The sequence below is a fragment of the Lycium ferocissimum genome, chromosome 8 (genome assembly GCF_029784015.1).
Source record: "Lycium ferocissimum isolate CSIRO_LF1 chromosome 8, AGI_CSIRO_Lferr_CH_V1, whole genome shotgun sequence".
Taxonomy (NCBI): Eukaryota; Viridiplantae; Streptophyta; class Magnoliopsida; order Solanales; family Solanaceae; genus Lycium; species Lycium ferocissimum.
Window position 1 is genome coordinate 29,529,469 of NC_081349.1, and position 18,062 is coordinate 29,547,530.

At 33.8% G+C, this 18,062-nt stretch overlaps 1 protein-coding gene and 1 pseudogene across 1 annotated transcript; both read right to left on the reverse strand.

Annotated features, from left to right (window-relative positions):
• Positions 1-449: 449 nt before the first annotated feature.
• On the reverse strand, positions 450-2,152 carry LOC132067896 (dehydration-responsive element-binding protein 1B-like; annotated as a pseudogene).
• A 4,028-nt stretch (positions 2,153-6,180) lies between these two features.
• LOC132067898 (dehydration-responsive element-binding protein 1B-like) lies at positions 6,181-17,966 on the reverse strand. Its single transcript, XM_059461298.1, has 2 exons — positions 17,884-17,966; positions 6,181-6,483 (listed from the first exon to the last, which is right to left on the reverse strand). Exons 1-2 carry the CDS (start codon positions 17,964-17,966, stop codon positions 6,198-6,200), a joined length of 369 nt encoding a protein of 122 aa, XP_059317281.1. The 3' UTR covers positions 6,181-6,197.
• Between the last annotated feature and the right edge of the window lie 96 nt (positions 17,967-18,062).

An 18,062-nucleotide genomic window follows, 5' to 3' on the forward strand; every position in this document is an offset into this window, starting at 1 on the left:
CATATGGATAATCGAGACAAAAAATGAGTAGTAGGCCCGAGCTATTTGTTGGTTGTACATCTGGCTGTGTTTGGTTGTCCGCCAGGTACATTATAGGGTAAGCCCAATTATGATTTCAACGAGGTCCTTACGTTAACATCACTGAGTATGGGCTACAAAAGTTCCATGATCAGCAGAATATTCTGTGGTTGTAAAACATTACGTAAAATTTAGATGCTCAAAAAGCTACTACAAAAGAAGTTTGAAATTTCAGTTTTTTCAATATCAAAATGGCAAGCTATTACATTCTAAAATATACTGAACATTTTGTGAGAGATGAATAGCTCCTAATTAATTAACGTAACTTGCGGATTTGTTATATTCAAATACAATGGCTTGAAAATAACAAAGCTAATTTTCTTTTCACTCGCCTAAACCAAGTCCACAAATTATAATTAGATGACCATGCCGACGCTGCAATAGTCTTGTCCGCACTAACGTCCATCTAGGCCACATTGATTAATTTGCATTAAGGTGGAGCCACTGTCTAATAATAGGACAACAGGACTACAAGTTTTTTCGATTTGTGGTTGGAAATATATATATTGGCACTAAATTACACACTTGTTTACATCCCCATCAGGGGTGGACCTACATAGTGTCAAGTGGGTTCATATGAACCCACTTCGTCGAAAAATTATACTGTATATATGATCTGTCTTTGACGAAATCCACTTATAAGTTAAATATCGACTCCACTTGAACATAAAAGTATGTCTTGTCTAACGGCAGAGTGGTTGATTTTTTCACTAAGCATCTGAGTTCGAAACTGGCCAACAAAACACGAGCACTACCATTTCCTAATCAATTTAACTTCTGAAAGCTATCTGTGTAATAACTATACTATTTTACTCTTCCAATATTTCTTTTTAACAAAAGATACTCATATAACTTAGGAAAGTTGTTCTATATACATATAATTCTAAAAGATATAAATAGTCCCTAATTCCCAAACATCTCCTCATTTTTCTCGGCTGGGTCCTTTCAAGTTTCAACGGCAAAAAATCCAAACATCAAGTCCCATTACATTTATAGCCATCTCCTTTCTAGAGTACAATTATAATAATATATTTTAATTATTTTTAACTAATTAAATTTTATTTTATTGATACTTTTTTTGTATGCATACTCATTTATATTTTGAACCCGCTTGGTAAAAATTCTGGGTCCGCCACTAAATTCCCCATCCAATTGTTGAGTACGAAAATAGGCATATCTCTATTTTGAGACTTTAAGCATTCCCATTGCATATAAATTGCCAAAGAAGTAATAACCATAATTAATTATTTAACTATAACTCCATAAAGACATGTCAGCATCAGTTTCGGCATGATCTCCGATTTCTAAACATTGAGGAGGAGGTAGCATCATTCCTTGGGCTAAATTCGCAAGTAATCCCGGCATGTAGTAGAGGGCTTCCTCATCCACAAAGAACATGCTTTGTGGCGTTTCAGGAATGTATATGTATTCTCCTGAAACTCTTTCCGACTTTAGTGGTAGTCGGAAAGATTCGGCGGCCTCAGCGGCCGCCTTCTGAATATCCTTGGTGCAGGAGGAAGCTGGGATAGGCAACCTTCAAGTAGAGTCAGCAAAGTTCAAGCAAGCAGAACGACCCCTCAAGGCTATAGCTGCCACGTCATGAGCTCTAGCCGCCATTTCTACCGTTGGGTATGTGCCAAGCCAAAGCCTTGATTTTTTATTGGGTTCTCTGACTTCACAGACCCATTTATCTGAGTTTCTTTTTCTCACTCCCCTGTATACTGGATGTCGAGTTTCCTGAAATTTCTTTCTCCCGGCTCGCTTTTTAGGGTTATTTGAAGCTAACATCACTGATGAATATTCAGTAAGATTAGGTGAGCTGCTAGTAGTATCAGACTCAGAAAGTGGGTCCGAAAAATAGCTTGGAAGAATATCCATTTTTGGTGACTGCTGGTTGAGAGAGTAAGAAAGTAGTGTTAGATGTTTTCTTCAGGTAGAGGTTTTTGCTTTAATTGTTCAATGTGATAAGTGGGTTCTATATATTTATAGTGGAAGTGAAGCATTATTAATTTGAAGCTAAAAAATGAACACGGAGTTTAAGTGTGAAAAAAGGAGAGGCTGGATTTTTAGAGGGGCCTTCAAAATATCCTAAGCCAGAAAGGTCTGCTAATGCATTTATCTTTTTGTCTTAGGTTTCAAAATATCCCAAGGCAGAAAGGTAAAATCCATGTTTTAAGTGTGTGGTAACTTGTGAATCTTTCTAGTTTGGACTACTTATCAATCTTTGGCACTAGTAAATGCTGAATAAATATAATTAAATTGTGTTGCATTTATTTTTTCTATTTCTACTACTTCTACTATATACTAGAGGAGGTTTGCCCTTGCATAGCATGGATCCAATAATTTGTACTATCATATTTTATTTTTTTTGGTTTCTCATTGGTATTCGTTTTGGTGCATGATCTAAGGTCTTGTTTGAACATGAATTTTTTCTTTTTTTCCAAAAAATTTTAAAACAACATTTGGTTATAAATTAGAACGATTTTGAATTTTTTTGAAGATGAGTTTCAAGTTTGAAAAATAATTTTTACCAATTTTTAAGTGATTTTTTTCCACACAGAATTTTTGTAGTTTTTCAAATTAATGCATGTCCAAACACCAATTCGATTTTCAAACTAGGTTTTTTTTCGGTATCACATTTTTTATGTCCAAACGTCTACTAATTTTGCATATATTTTAATTATAAAAAATCCTAAATACACTAAGTACACAGTGTTTTGTTTATTGTTATATTTTAAGTCAAAAATTCATTATTCTAGATATTAGGTGAAATTTTTTAAGTCACTTTTCTCAAATATGAATTTTTAGTAATGAGGTTTTACAAATTATTTAATGTATATGTTGAATTTTGTTCTCTTACCAAATTAACATTATTTGTATGCCATATAGTCATACAATTAGTTCGAGCAAATAAAGAAATTGGATTCAAAATTAATTACTTTTTACTCGCTCCGACTCAATTATATGATGTGTTTGATTGGATAGGGAGTCGTTTAAAAAAGAAGGATGATTTTTTTAAATTTATAATCTAAAATAAGTTATAAATATTTGTGTGATTATAAAATATCATTAAGAGCAGAATGAGAAATTCAAAGCTAGAGTGTCACGTAGATTTAAGACGAGTTCAAAATCACCCGCAACAGATAAACACTGAAAAAGATAATTCTGCTAATGTGTCAGACTAGCAAATAAGGGGACTTAAAATTGTAGCTAGTTTTCCTAGATAGTTAGTCTACAACATCAAACTCTTAAGTTGGATATTTTGTGAACTGATGGACCACCTCTTTACTGGAGCCCGTTTGGATTGACTTATAAATTGCTTATAAGTTCTTTTAAGCTTTTTTGAGTGTTCAGTTGGCTAGTTTAAAGTTATTTTATGCATAAAATAAGCCTAAAAAAATAATTGAGCCGTTTGGGCAAGCTTATCTAAAGTAAATTTTATAAATTTGTTTTGAACATAATAAAAAAAAAATAAGTTAGCCTATCCCAACTTTTTTTTTTTTTTTTTTTGGTTTATAAGTTGTTTCCAGCTTATAAGCTGCTTATTTTAAGCCCATCCAAACAGGCTCTTAGTCTCATTTTATATGAATGTGTTTGACTTGACACGAAATTTAAGAAATAAAGGAAATTTTTTAAAATTTGTGATCTAAAATAAACCATAAAAATTTGTGTGGCTAGAAATCATTTCATTAAAGATAAAAAAGTAAATTAAAATTAATTTTTTATTAAATATAGAAAGGTATTATTCTTTTTGGAATTGACTAAAAAAAAAGAGTGTTATATAAATTGGGAAGGAGAGAGTACTAGAAATAAAAAGTGCTCACTTAAATTCTACATTTTAATAATATCAAAGAGTTTTATGATACTTATATAAATAGATGTTCCCAAAGGTAACTTGGTTCGACTCAAACTAATTAGTATATTATACAGGTGAAGCTCATGCACTCTCTAGCTAGGTTATTTTATCTTGTGAGGATTTACGGGCTTGTTTGGACATGAATTCCATTTTCTTTTATTTTTAAAAAGAATCAAAATAGTATTTGATTATATTTTTTTCAATACCACATTTTTTTATGTCCGAAAGGCTCTAAGTTTACATATATTTTAATTATAAGAAGGCCTAAATCTATCAAGTACACAAGGGAGAAGCCCACAAATACCCTATTTGGTTGCGCCATTTAAGTAATACCCATTTTGTGTGTGTGGGTGTGTTTTTTTTTTTTTTGCAGGAGTAACTACTTCACGTCTGAATTTTGACAATTTTAGATATTCGCATATGAAAATGTGACCTTGCGAAAGCCAAACATCAGACATTTTTGCCTAATGTTTGGTATGACTTGCTAAGGCAAAATTCGGACATTTTTGATTGAGGTGTGTGTAAAAATTGGTTAAAACTTTTCATGTATGCCTGACCTTCAGTTGTACATGACTGAATTACATGTAAAAGCAGGCTAAAATTTCAGTCATGCATGTATATCTGAATCTTTTTTTGTCAAAAATAATTTTCATGTATAGACGCACCTCAGTCATACATGACTGAAATACATGTAAAAGCGGGCTGAAATTTCGAACATGAGCGTCTGAACAAAAAATAATAATTTGTTCTTCGAATTTCAACACTCCAACACACGATTAAACACCCAAATCTACTATTTATAAGCTCAAATTTGAAACATAAGTTCCATATGTCATAAAGAACAAAGTCGATCATCAATTTGTCGAAAATACAACAAATATAACAAATCCATTACACACTTTTTTTAAGTATGCACATGCATGCACTTCAATCATGCATACATGCATGAAATACATGCAGAAATGAGCTGAAATTTCAGACATGTATGCCTGAGCAAGAAGAAGCGAGAAGAAGCAATGGGTACTCGTGAAAAAAAACACACACACACACAAGACAACCGTTACTTAAATAGCGTGATCAAAATAGAGCACCCCATGAAATTTTTACAGTAAAAATTTTTTGTTTATTCTTATATTTTAAGTAAAGAATTCATTACTTTAGTTACTTAAATAGCGCGACCAAAATAGTCATTGCTATATTCACTTATTAGCTTGTTTTTGTTGTTATTAGTAAGCTAAGTGGTTAGTTGTAATTGGGATCATATATCCAATTACAGTTATTTTTGTTGCTGTATATAATTCCAGGACGTAGTAAAAGTTTCTTAATTACCCAAAAACAAATGACATAAACATGATGTAAAATTGACACAGCTTATAAGTTGCACATTCTAGTTCAACGGGTTAAACACTTCACTGTTCAATATAGATCGGGTGTTCATCCCCAGCATAGACTCATTTTTTTAGAATACTTTATGGCATTACCATGAATATGAAAACGCGTCGAAAAGAGTTAATAACAATAGATTTAAATTGTTCTCATTAGTATGATCTTCTTAATATATAAAGGTTACTCATTATCATGATGGTTGTTCATCTGGCTGTTTGGTTGTCCGCCATGTAGATAATAGGCTAAGCCCAATTATGATTTCAACGAGGTCCTTACGTCAACATCACTGAGTATGGCCTACCAAAGTCCCATGATCAGTAGAATATTCTGTGGTTGTAAAACATTACGTAAAATTTAGACGCTCAAAAAGCTATTACAAAAGAAGTTAGAAATTTTATTTTTTTCAATATCAAAATGGCAAGTTATTACATTCTAAAATATACTGAATATTTTGTGAGAGATGAATAGCTCCTAATTAATTAACGTAACTTGCGGATTTGTTTCATTCAAATACAATGGCTTGAAAATAACAAAGCTAGTTTTCTTTTCACTTGCCTAAACCAAGTCAACAAATTATAATTAGATGACCATGCTGACGCTTTAATAGTCTTGTCCGCACCAACGTCCATCTAGGGCTCTAGGCCACATGCATTGATTAATTTGCATTAAGGTGGAGCCACTTTCTAATAATAGGACAACATAGGACTACATGTTTTTTCGATTTGTGGTTGGAAGTATCTACATTGGCACTAAATTACAAACTTGTTTACATTCCCATCCAATTAATGAGTACGAAAATAGGCATATCTCTATTTTGAGACTTTGAGCATTCCCATTGCATATAACTGTCAAAGAAGTAATAACCAGAATTAATTATTTAAATATAACTCCATAAAGACATGTCATCATCAATTTCGGCATGATCTCCGATTTCTAAACATTGAGGTGGAGGTAGCATCATTCCTTGGGCTAAATTCGCAAGTAATCCCGGCATGTAGTAGAGCGCTTCCTCATCCAAAAAGAACATACTTTGTGGTGTTTCAGGAGTGTATATGTATTCTCCTGAAACTCTTTCCGACTTTAGTGGCAGTCGGAAAGATTCGGCGGCCTCAGCGGCCGCCTTCTGAATATCCTTGGTGCAGGAGGAAGCTGGGATAGGCAACCTCCAAGTAGAGTCGCAAAGTTCAAACAAGCGAACGACCCCTCAAGGCTATAGCTGTCACGTCATGAGCTCTAGCCGCCATTTCTACCGTTGGGTATGTGCCAAGCCAAAGCCTTGATTTTTTATTGGGTTCTCGACTTCGTTGGACCCATTTATCGAGCTTTCTTTTTCTCACTCCCCCGTATACTGGATGTCGAGTTTCCTAAAATTTCTTTCTCCCGGCTCGCTTTTTAGGGTTATTTGAAGCTAACATCACTGATGAATACTCAGTAAGATTAGGTGAGCTGCTAGAAGTATCAGACTCAGAAAGTGGGTCCGAAAAATAGCTTGGAAAAATATCCATTTTTGGTGACTGCTGGTTGAGAAAGTAAGAAAGTAGTGTTAGATGTTTTCTTCAGGTAGAGGTTTTTGGTTTAATTGTTCAATGTGAGAAGTTGGTTCTATATATTTATAGTGGAAGTGAAGCATTATTAATTTGAAGCAAAAAAAATGAACATGGAGTTTAAGTGTGAAAAAAGGAAAGGCTGGATTTTCAGAGGGGCCTTCAAAATATCCTAAGCCAAAAAGGTCTGCTAATGCATTTATCTTTTTGACTTAGGTTCAAAATATCCCAAGGGAGAAAGGTAAATTCCATATCTTAAAGTGTGTGGTAACTTGTGAATCTTTCTAGTTTGGACTACTTATCAATGTTTGGCATTAGTAAATGCTAAACAAATATAATGAAATTGTGTTGCATTTGTTTTTCTATTTCTACTCCTTAAGTTTCATAATAAGTGGTGTTTTTTTATCTTTTTTCATTTTGTTTCGGAATAAGTGGTGTTTCACCAAATCAAGAAGACATTAATTTTTTTCTTTCACATTTACCCTTATTTAAATAAAGGAGTTTTACATAACCAAGAAATCATTAAAAAGTTAGCTACTTCTTTTTCAAAGCATTTGATCAAGGGTAAGTTAGAAAAAACGGTTCTTACTTTCTAGGAGTGAGTATGCTCTTAAGGGGCGTGCCCAGGCTGAAAACACCACTTATTATGAAATGAGGGAGTGTTATGTACTAGAGGAGGTTTGCCCGTGCATAGCAAGGATCCAATAATTTGTACATTTCATATTTTATTTTTTTAGTTTCCCACCGATATTGTTTGGTATTCATTTTGGTGCCCGATTTAATTAGGGTTTTGTTTGAACATGATTTTTATTTTTTCAAAAACATTTTAAAACAACATTTGGTTATACATTAGAACAATTTTGATCCTTTTTTGAAGATGAGTTTCAAGTTTGAAAAATAATTTTGACCAATGTTTAAATGATTCTTTTCCACTCACAAAACTTTTGTTTTTTTTTCCCTCAAATAAATGCATGTCCAAACACTAATTCCATTTCCAAATTATGTTTTCTTCAAATGCCTACTAATTTTGCATATATTTTAATTATAAAAAATCCTAAATCTACCAAGTACATAATGTTTTGTTTATTTTCAATATGCATTTACAGTAATGAGGTTTTACAATTTTTTCAGTATATGTGTTAGAATTTAGTTCTCTTATCACATTAATATTACTAGTGCGGCATATGTTCATACAATTAGTTCGAGCAAATCAAGAAATTATAGATTTTCAAAAGTTTCGAGGTGGGTTCGAAATATAAATTACTTTTTATTACATTTAATTTGATTGTTGACATATACATGAGAGGAGTCCAAAATTACCCCTAATAATGCAACAGAAAAATAATGGTTTGATTTAACCTCAAATTAATGGAATGTGGAAATGAGTATTCCGATTGAGCAAATAAGAGGACTGAGAAGACTTAAAAGGTAATAGATTATGATAGCTAGCTTTCCTAGATATTTAGTCTAGGACATAATGTACACCTACTCTAAGCAGAATATTTTGTGAGCTGATGGTTTTACTTTTCATAGTCGACCTCTTTAATCTTCTATGTAATAGAAATAAAAAGTTCCTCACTTAAATTCTACATTATAATAATATCAAAGAGTTTTATGATACTTATATATAAATGAATATAATGTTCACAAAAATAACTTGGTTCGGCTCAAACTCATTAGTATGTAAAAACAGGTGACGCTTATTCACTGTCTGTCAAGGTTCTTTTATCTTGGGTGAATTTATGGGCCTGTTTGGACATGAATTCCTTTTTCCTTTTTTCGTTTTTTAAAATAATTCAAACTAGCATTTGGTTATATTTATTCAATACCACATTTTTATGTCCAAATGCCTTCAAAGTTTGAATATATTTTAGATATAAGAAGGCCTAAATCTATCAAGTACACTATGTTTTGTTTATTGTTATATTTTTAGTCAAAAGTCAAACATTCATTACTTTAAGTTATTAGATGAAAGTCCCTTCAGCGACATCCAATAAACAAAGTTTTTAGGTGTTCTTTTTTATTCACTTTTTTTATTTTCAAATACTATAATAAGGTCTTACAAATGAAATTGAGATTTCAAATTTGGCGCCTATCTTATCATTTTTTTTAGAATAATTGACCCTCGAGGTCCTTTCTTTTTATATAGAATTGGATCAAGCCATGGAGAACGAGTATGTCTTGTATCCCCTCTTGCCTTATTCGTTCAAAGTTCCCAAGTCTGATATATTGAATTCCCTATTCTCCTTCTATCATCACTATTAAAATTTATATAATAAATTGGTGTATGTATTGAGCAGTGGAAGATGTAACATATAATCAATAGTTCATCTGATGCCAATATTTATGTGACGGAGCATAGATATATAAGAGAAAATCAGTAAAATTGCAAAACAAACAAAAATAAAAATTGAACCTATAATTGTACAAGTGTAATGAGTTCATGGGTAGAACTTAAAAGTTGAACCAGTCAAATAAAAATTCTGGATTCACCTCTCAATAATAGTGTGCATACCTGCTTGAAATCCTGAATACGCCTTTGGTCACAACAAACATGAGTAGTCATTAAAGGCAGCGGCGGACTCATGTATTAATTTTTGGTGCTCGAGCACCCATTAACCGTGGCGGATACTTTATGGAAACATAAAGAAAAAATTGAAATTTGAATATAATATACTAAATAGCACCCAAGAAGCAATAAAAGATCTTGGTGCTTTGATTAAAAGGTGATAGGTTTTAGGCCAACCCATGAAGGAGCGGAGTTCGAAACCCATGAAGGAGCGGAGTTCGAAACCTACTCAAAGCAATATATTTTTCGGAAAAGGCTCATACATATCCTCCTTCCACATTTGGGTCTAAAAATACCCTTAAAGTTTGTTTTTGGCTCAAATATACCCTTCAAACTAACAAACCAAATTTGACGGTGTTAAAAAGCCACGTGACATTTTCTAATTGGTGCCACATTTTAATTTAAAATAATTATATAAAACCCACTCAAATTCTAAACCCAAACCCGTGAGCCGACCCGTTCTGGAGGTACCATACGTTCTTTTTCTCCTCCTTTGTCTCTAATAAATCAGAAACTCAAATACTCAATGAGATTTGAAAGTTTTGATTTGCAATATATATAACAGGGTTTTGTTTTTATGTGAAATTATAACCTATAACCTATGAATTGTCAAACGATTTTTATCCTTTTGCTAAGCCATTATTTTCTTATTTGAAGGAAAACATCACATGCGACTGCCATGTCTTATTTTTCAGTGAATTTCTTCCTCAACACCCCACCCACCTACCCCTTTGTGGGTTTTCTTCCCTTCATCAGTTTCCATCATTTTCTTGATTTTTTTTTCCAGTTTTGATTTCAAGATATTGGAGAAATTGAAGTGCTTTGAATTGAGAATTCTAATTTTTATAAAGTTGGGTTTTTTTTTCTTTCATGAAATTCATATTAAAGATATAAATGGAGAACTCTGCTACATCTGAGGAGCCTCAAAAAAAGCGTCCACATATAACTCTGTTTTTTCATCACCCACCATGGCTAGATATTCTAAAGCTTCTTAAGATAATAAAGTTATAAGCTTTTTCACTTTTCATTTAGTGTATCGTACCTCCCAGGAGCAGAATCGAGCCACGGGTTTGGGTTTAGAACTTGGGTGGGTTTTACATAATTATTTTAAATCAAAATGTGGCACCAATTAAAAAATGTCACGCGGCTTTTTAACACAGTCAAATTTGGTCTGTTAGTTTGAAGGGTATATTTGAGCCAAAAATAAACCTTAAGGGTATTTTTAGACCCAAATGTGGAAGGAGGGTATTTATGAGCCTTTTCCAATAGGTTAAGGGTATTTATGAGCCTTTTCCGTATATTTTTTATTGATTTTAAGATGAGCGCAAAATCTTATTGAATACTATCAATCTGCGTCCGCCACTGATTAAAGGCTATGACTTATAATTGCAACGTCATATATGCCATTTTCGTGCCTCTAAATAGGAAAATGCCTATTCTTGTTACATACGAAAAAACGAGGACAAATAATGAATAAAGGAGTTTGAGGTTGAAAAGGAGACACGCTGCATATTAAAAGGAGCCTTCAAAATATCCTAAGCCATGCTCAGGTGTTTGATGGGACAAGGGGCCTTCAAAATATCCCAACACAGAAAGGTACATTCCAAGTTTTATAAGTGTAGGGGTTTCTGCTGATGCTGTTACTTGTCAATCTTTCTAATTTGGACAGATTATTTATCTTGATGTGCTGTTAGGTTCAAAATATCTCAAGACATAAAGGTACTCTATAATTAAATCGTGTCGCATTCCTAGAGGAGCTTTATCTACTCTTAGGTTCAAAATATCTCAAGACAGAATGGTACTATATAATTAAATCGTGTTGTGAAATATTAAAGTTAATTTTTTGGAAGAACAAAAATATCATAGATATTTAAAAGAGTTTCTAGAAAGTTATAATATAATATCTTTGATATATATTGTATTTAGGAATTGACTAGAAATTCTACACTTGGATATTTATAGTTGAGGATAGTAATTATCTAGAATAGTCTAGTGTAGGATCTTGGATAATTATCACTAAAGAAAAATCTAGATATTCTAGAGTAATGAGAGATAAAGATGATTAGATTTTCTTATGGATGTATCTGAATAATATCTGAAGATCCTGAATGACAAGATAAATAGGGGTGGCGCTTACCATTTAGAAACAAGCCAAGCCAAACCCAATTTTAAGCTCATTAATGCTCAATTCAAAGTCTTTTCAACCAAATTCTCCTTTTCATAACTTCCTCTTCTTTACTAATCTTCCGATCTTAGTTAAAGATCTTGGAGCTAAAGGCGTCTTTCTCCGATTTACTTTTCTTCTGTATATTTCTCTACTTGCATCGTAGCCATAGCCATAGATTAGTTCTTTGGGTTTTGTTTCAAGATCGGGTTAGTGGTAGATTCAATCAAGGTTTCTAAATGGATTTGAGCGGTCGTGTTAATGGTGGGGATGGAGTTGTTGCGTCGGTCACTCATTACAAGGTATGGAAGACATGTATGGAGTCATACCTTGTGGGAGAGGATTTGTGGGATGTTGTTAATGGTAGTTACACAAGTCCTCCTATTGACGGACCGGAAAATAGCAAAGGCATACAAGAAGTGGAAGCAAATTAATGCTAAGGCGGAGTTCATCCTGAAGAGATCCATCTCTCACAACTTGTTTGATCATATTATAATGTGCAAATCAGCTCATGAGATATGGAGGACCCTTGATCGTTTGTTCAACAAGAAGGATGAAGCCCGGCTACAAATACTGGAGAATGAATTGGCGAACACCACTCAAGGTAATCTTTCTATTGCTGAGTATTTTTTGAGGATTAAGAACATATGTTCAGAAATCTCTTTATTAAATCCGACGAGGCTATCTTCCGAAGCACGAATAGAGAAGAACTATCATTCGTGGTTTGAAGTCGAATATATTCCTTTTGTTACATCAATTCAAGGATGGGCTCAACAACCATCTTTGGAGGAGTTTGAGAATTTGTTGTCATCACAGGAGCTACTAGCCAAACAGATGGCTAGTGTGTCTATCAAAGAAGGGGAAGGAAATGCACTTGTAGCTGACAAGAGGTTTTTTAAAGGAAGACAAAAGCGAAGTGGCTCAAGAGAGATGACACATTCTCAATTTCATGAGGGGTCAAGCTCGCCAAGACAGAAGGAACAGTCTTCTAATAATGGTAAGAAGCCTATTAAATGTTATCGATGTGGTGAAGTAGGACACATAAAAAGATTTTGCCGAGCCAAGGAAAGCTACGGCTCAACCGAGAGCCTCCTGAAGAAGAAGATGGGGAAGGTGCTTTGTAGCTGAGACTCAAGTAGTAGATGCCTTGGCTTCTCTCAATTTCGAAAGAGGCTGGATCGTGGATTTAGGATGTGGGCACCATCTCACTGAAGATGAATCTAAATTTTTCAACTTCCAAGAAAACAATGGTTGTGATGTCATTGTGACAGCAGATAATACGTCCATCACGTGGAGAAGGAAGACATTGGTGTCATCATCAAAAAGCAAGAAGATTCCAAAGACGTTCAGACTAGTGACGTGGTAGCTGCTACCGAGGAAATCAACGAAGCAGATCCTGAAACTGGTAATAAAAATCTGGACGTAGAGGATGTTGAAGTAGATCCTAAGCATGACGTTTCTGAAACTATATATGACAATGGTGACCATTCTGGAGAAAGCATTGAGGGAGTTGTAGTGGAAGTTGAAGTCTCTGGCCAATCATCTGCCATATCAGACTCAATCACTAGCTCAGATCAAATACTGGAAGCAGATGGAGAAGCCGACGATCAAATAAATAAAGAGGTTGACGTTGAAGGCTCAATTTCATATGGAGAGACAGATAATATGGTTCTCGGATGCTCTGTAGCTGACAAACAGTTCATTGAGGAGTTGAAAAAGGATTCTGGTGGTGGATCCTACGGTAGTGCTAAGTCTTCACAGGAAATTAATGCTCAGATCGTCACCGACTCAGGTGTTTCTCCATATAACACAATTGTTAAGGAGCTAAGAGAAAGGGGGAGTCTGGAAACTCAAGAATGTAAAATTCAGCATGAAGATGATTCACGTGGTTCGCAAAGGCCAATAAGAAATAGTGGCAAGACTGCCCGCCACAGAGATGAGAATTTTATCAAGGAGTATTCATGTTTCTTTGGAGGCCCAATTATCAGCGGAAAACCGTCATCATTTGAAGAAGGAAGAAGTGTCGGGAAAACATTGTTGAGATCTTCACCAAGGCACGTCCAAAAGATTCGTCTGAGTTCTTCCGCGACGAGTTCGGGATAGCTTCCAAAAAATTACTTTAAGGGGGAGTGTGAAATATTAAAGTTAATTTTTTGGAAGAACAAAAATATCATAGATATTTAAAAGAGTTTCTAGAAAGTTATAATATAATATCTTTGATATATATTGTATTTAGGAATTGTTTAGAAATTCTAGACACTTGGATATTTATAGTTGATGATAGAATTATCTAGAATAGTCTAGTGTAGGATCTTGGATAATTATCCTAAAGAAAAATCTAGATATTCTAGAGTAGTGGAGATAAAGATGATTAGATTTTTCTTATGGATGTATCTAGAATAATATCTAGAAGCATCCCTAGACAAGTATAAATAGGGGTGACCTTAGTCATTTGTAACCAAGCCAAGCCAAACCCAATTTTAAGTCATTCAAGCCAATTCAAGAAAGTCTTCTTCAACCAAATTCTCCTTTTCATAACTTCCTCTTCTTTAGTTGAATCTTCCGATCTTAGTTAACGATCTTGGGCTAGCAGAAGGTCTTTCTCCGATTTACGTGTCGCATTTCTAGAGGAGGATTAAATAATTCGCACAGTTTTGTCTTCCTCTTTTTTATGTTTCTCACTGGTGTTTGATATTCGTTTTGAGGCTTGATTAATTCGAATTCAGGCCAGGAAGCAGATGTGGAGCCAGAGTTTTCTAGTTTATGGGTACTGAATAATAACTATTCATGTACTGGGTTTCGAATAAGTATTTTTATTCATATAAAATGATTTGTTTAAGGAAAAAGGATTCAAAACACACTCTAACTTTGGCCGAAAGTGCTATAACACACTCCAACTTTGCGGGGGTCTTATGACTCCCCTGGACTATTTTTTTGTGTATTATTGAGGGTATTATCGGGTGACGTGGACAAGCAAGTGAGCACATGTTGATTGAGCGCGCAAGGGTGGAAAACTGAACAGACCCGTCTTTATTTGCCATGTTGAATTCCAAATAATCCTTCTTTATGCTCACTTTTTTATCCATATCACCCTATAATACCCTCAATAATATACAAAAAAATAGTCCAGGGGGGTCATAGGACCCTCGCAAAATTGAAGTATGTTATAGCAATTTCGGCCAAAGTTGGAGTGTGTTTTGTAACCTTTTCCCTTTTTTCAATACAATATAGAGCTTGAGCCTAAGATATTGGATTGTGTTGAACCCATAAACGAATTGCTAAACTTGCCCCTCCTATGAAGTTCTACTTTGGAAGTAAAGTGCTCCCTACTAAAGGCGACTCCATATTTTTTTCTTTCTATCACAATGTACACCTACTCTAAGCTGGATATATTATATTGTCAATTGATAGTATTGCCCTTGAGTAAAATCTTCTTTTTAACAAATTTGATGATAAATTCTATAAAAAAAATAATAAATGAATGTCGTTCACAAATAGATAACTTGATTCTGGTCAAACTTATTAGTTCACTCTTTAATTAGCTAGGCTATTTTATCATGTGAGGATTTTAAGGGCCTATTTAGGCATAAATTCTTCCGTTTTAAACAATATTTGGTAATATATTGGAAGGATTTCTAATTTTTCTTTTTGAAGATATGTTTCAAGTTTGAAAAAATGATTTTGCCCAATTTTTCAAGTGATAATTTTTCACTCACAAGACTTTTGCATTTTTTTTTCTTCAAATTGAATACATATCCAAACCTAATTTCAATTCGAAGTACTCCTTTTCAACTTCTTTTTAATTATTTTTTTTATATCTCATTTTTATGTCAAAAGGCCTACCAAATTTGTATATATTTTAAATTATAAAAAGGCCTAAATCTATCAGTACATAGTGTTTTGTTTATTGTTATGTTTTAAGTCAAAAAATCATTATTCTAGGTGTTAGGAGAAATCTTTTTAAGTCATTTTTTTTATTATAAAATATGCATTTAATATAATAAGGCTTACAAATGAAGTCGAGATTTCAAATTTCATGTTTATCTTCTCGTTTCTTTTTTTGTTTTGTTTCGAAAAGTTGAGTCTGGAAGTTCAAATCTCAAATTTATCTTGTCTTTTTTCCCTTCTCTCTCTCTATTTTATTTTTTATTTATATAGAATTTGGTCCACCCACAGGGGATGAGTGTATTGTGTCCCCTCTTGCATTTTAACCAAGTATTTTTTCCTCTTTCCTTATTTGATTTATTTGGTTTATTCTTTCAAAAATATCCCAAGTTCGACACATTGAGTTCCCAATTCTCCTTCTATCATCACGGCTAAATTTGTATAATTAAACCGAATGTCTACATTGAAATTAGTAGTAGTACTGGACGATGTAACATATAGTCAATAGGTTCAATCGATGCCAATATTTCCGATCCAGAGTATAGATATATAAGAGATAAATCAGTAACATTGAAAAAAATAAATTGAAGCTGTTATAATTTTAAAAGTGTAATGAGTTTGATAGACGTATCAAGTCAATACACATGACAAGTAAAAGTGGACGGAGGGAGTAGTTTATTAATGTTTGTAGGAACTTTTCATTTTTAGGAAAAAGATATGTTATGTTTGTGGGACTGATATAAGGACTAGTTCCTATGATCGACATGGAAAAGTGGTCCGTTTCCTATATGGAAAAGTGATCTGATTACTTCCCTTCGTAATTATGTAGCCTAAAAATTTCTTTCTTTGTGAATAATAAAAGTTGGTGACGATCGTGGTTTTCTTCCCCTTGAAGATTTCCACGTTAAAATTGTGTGTTCATTTTTTTTTTTTTGTTATTATTGCATAATTCTTGTTATGCAATTCTTGGTCCGTTTCCTATACGAAGTATTTCTTCAAACCTTGGCAAAACGAGGAGTACAAAAATAGCTCTACCTGACATTATCAATTCTATCTTTTGGGCGTTCAAAACATTGCTATATTTACATTTTAATTACAAGAAAGCATGAAGGTTCATAAGTAATAAAGAACTAAGGGCGGGCGAAATGTAACACTGTAATATTCTCTTAAATGTTTTAAGAGGTCAGGCTTTAGCCCCCCTCTTCTTTTGTAATAGTACTGTAAGTGGTCGTTTGGTAGGTAGCCAAAATTATCCTGCGATTATAATCGCAAATTAATTTATCCCATCTCTTGATTATTTTATATCTGTCTAAAAGATGGTATAAAATAATCCCAAAGATAAGGATAAGAAGGGATATCCCATCTTTTAAGTTGGGATGCATTTTATACCTTGTTTGGTACAAGGTATAAATTTATTCTAGGATAAATTTATACTTTCTATTAAACATGGTACAAAAAATTAGTGCTGGAATATCCCAGTTTATACCATGCACCAAACGACCCCTAAGATATTTCTATGTCCAGTCTCATGGGCCCCTGTTTTTTAAAAAAAGTAGGGAAACATGAAAAAGAGGCCATACATTGTTCTATAGAAATAAACCACCAGTAGAAGAGCACGTACGTACGTGGCTAATTGAAGTCGTCTGCAAAATGAGTGCGACACGTGACACAATTTCTGAAAAACCAAAAACCCTTCACTGCTAAGCAGGTATGTAAACAACAAATATAATACTCACTAGTATTGTTACCAAAACACTTGTGCACTTCACTCATTCACATATCAAATGGCTTGAAAATAACAACACTAATTTTCTTTTTACTTGCCTAAATCAAGTCAACAAATTATTAGATGACCATGCTTACGCTAATAGTCTTGTTCGCACGTCTAGGCCACATTAATTTCCATTAAGCTACCACTGACTAATAATAGGACAACATCTGACTAGTGACTACAGTCTACACTTGTCTTTTTTTTGTTGGACATATGAAATATCTGAATTGTCACTAAATTACTACACCTGTCTACATGCGCACAATCCAAATATTGAGTGCGAAACAAATATCTCCTAAATATCTAAGTCAAGTAGGCCTCACTTTGAGCATTCTGATTGCATATAAACTGGTGCAAAATGATTTAATTAGTAGGTAGAATAATTCCATAAAGACGTGTCAGCTTCGGCAAGATCTTCATTTTTAAACATTGAGGCGGAGGTGGAGGTAGCATCAGTCCTTGGGCCAAATTAAAAATTAATCCGAGCGCTTCCTCGTCCACATAGAACATACTCTGTGGCATTTCAGGGGAGTTTCTCCCCAAAAACGCTTTCCGAGATGGAAAGCTTTGGCGGCCTTTGCAGCCGCCTTTTAAATATCCTTGCATTTGGAGGAAGCCGAGATAGGCTACCTCCAAGCAGAGTCAGCAAAGTTCAAGCAAGTAGAACAACCCCTTAATGCTTTAGCCGCCACGTCATGAGCTCTAGCCACCATTTCTATCTTGGGAATGTACCTAGCCAAATTCTTAATTTTTTGTTGGGTTCTCCAACTTCATAACCCCATTTATCAGAATTTATTTTTCTCACTCCC

Coding starts and splice junctions, on each gene's coding strand:
- LOC132067898 (XM_059461298.1), bottom strand. CDS start 17,966: ATGGTGGCTAGAGCTCATGACGTGGCGGCTAAAGCATTAAGGGGTTGT. Junction 6,484..17,883: donor TTTGCTGACTCTGCTTGGAG/GTAGCCTATCTC, acceptor CTCTACTTGGAG/GTTGCCTATCCCAGCTTCCT.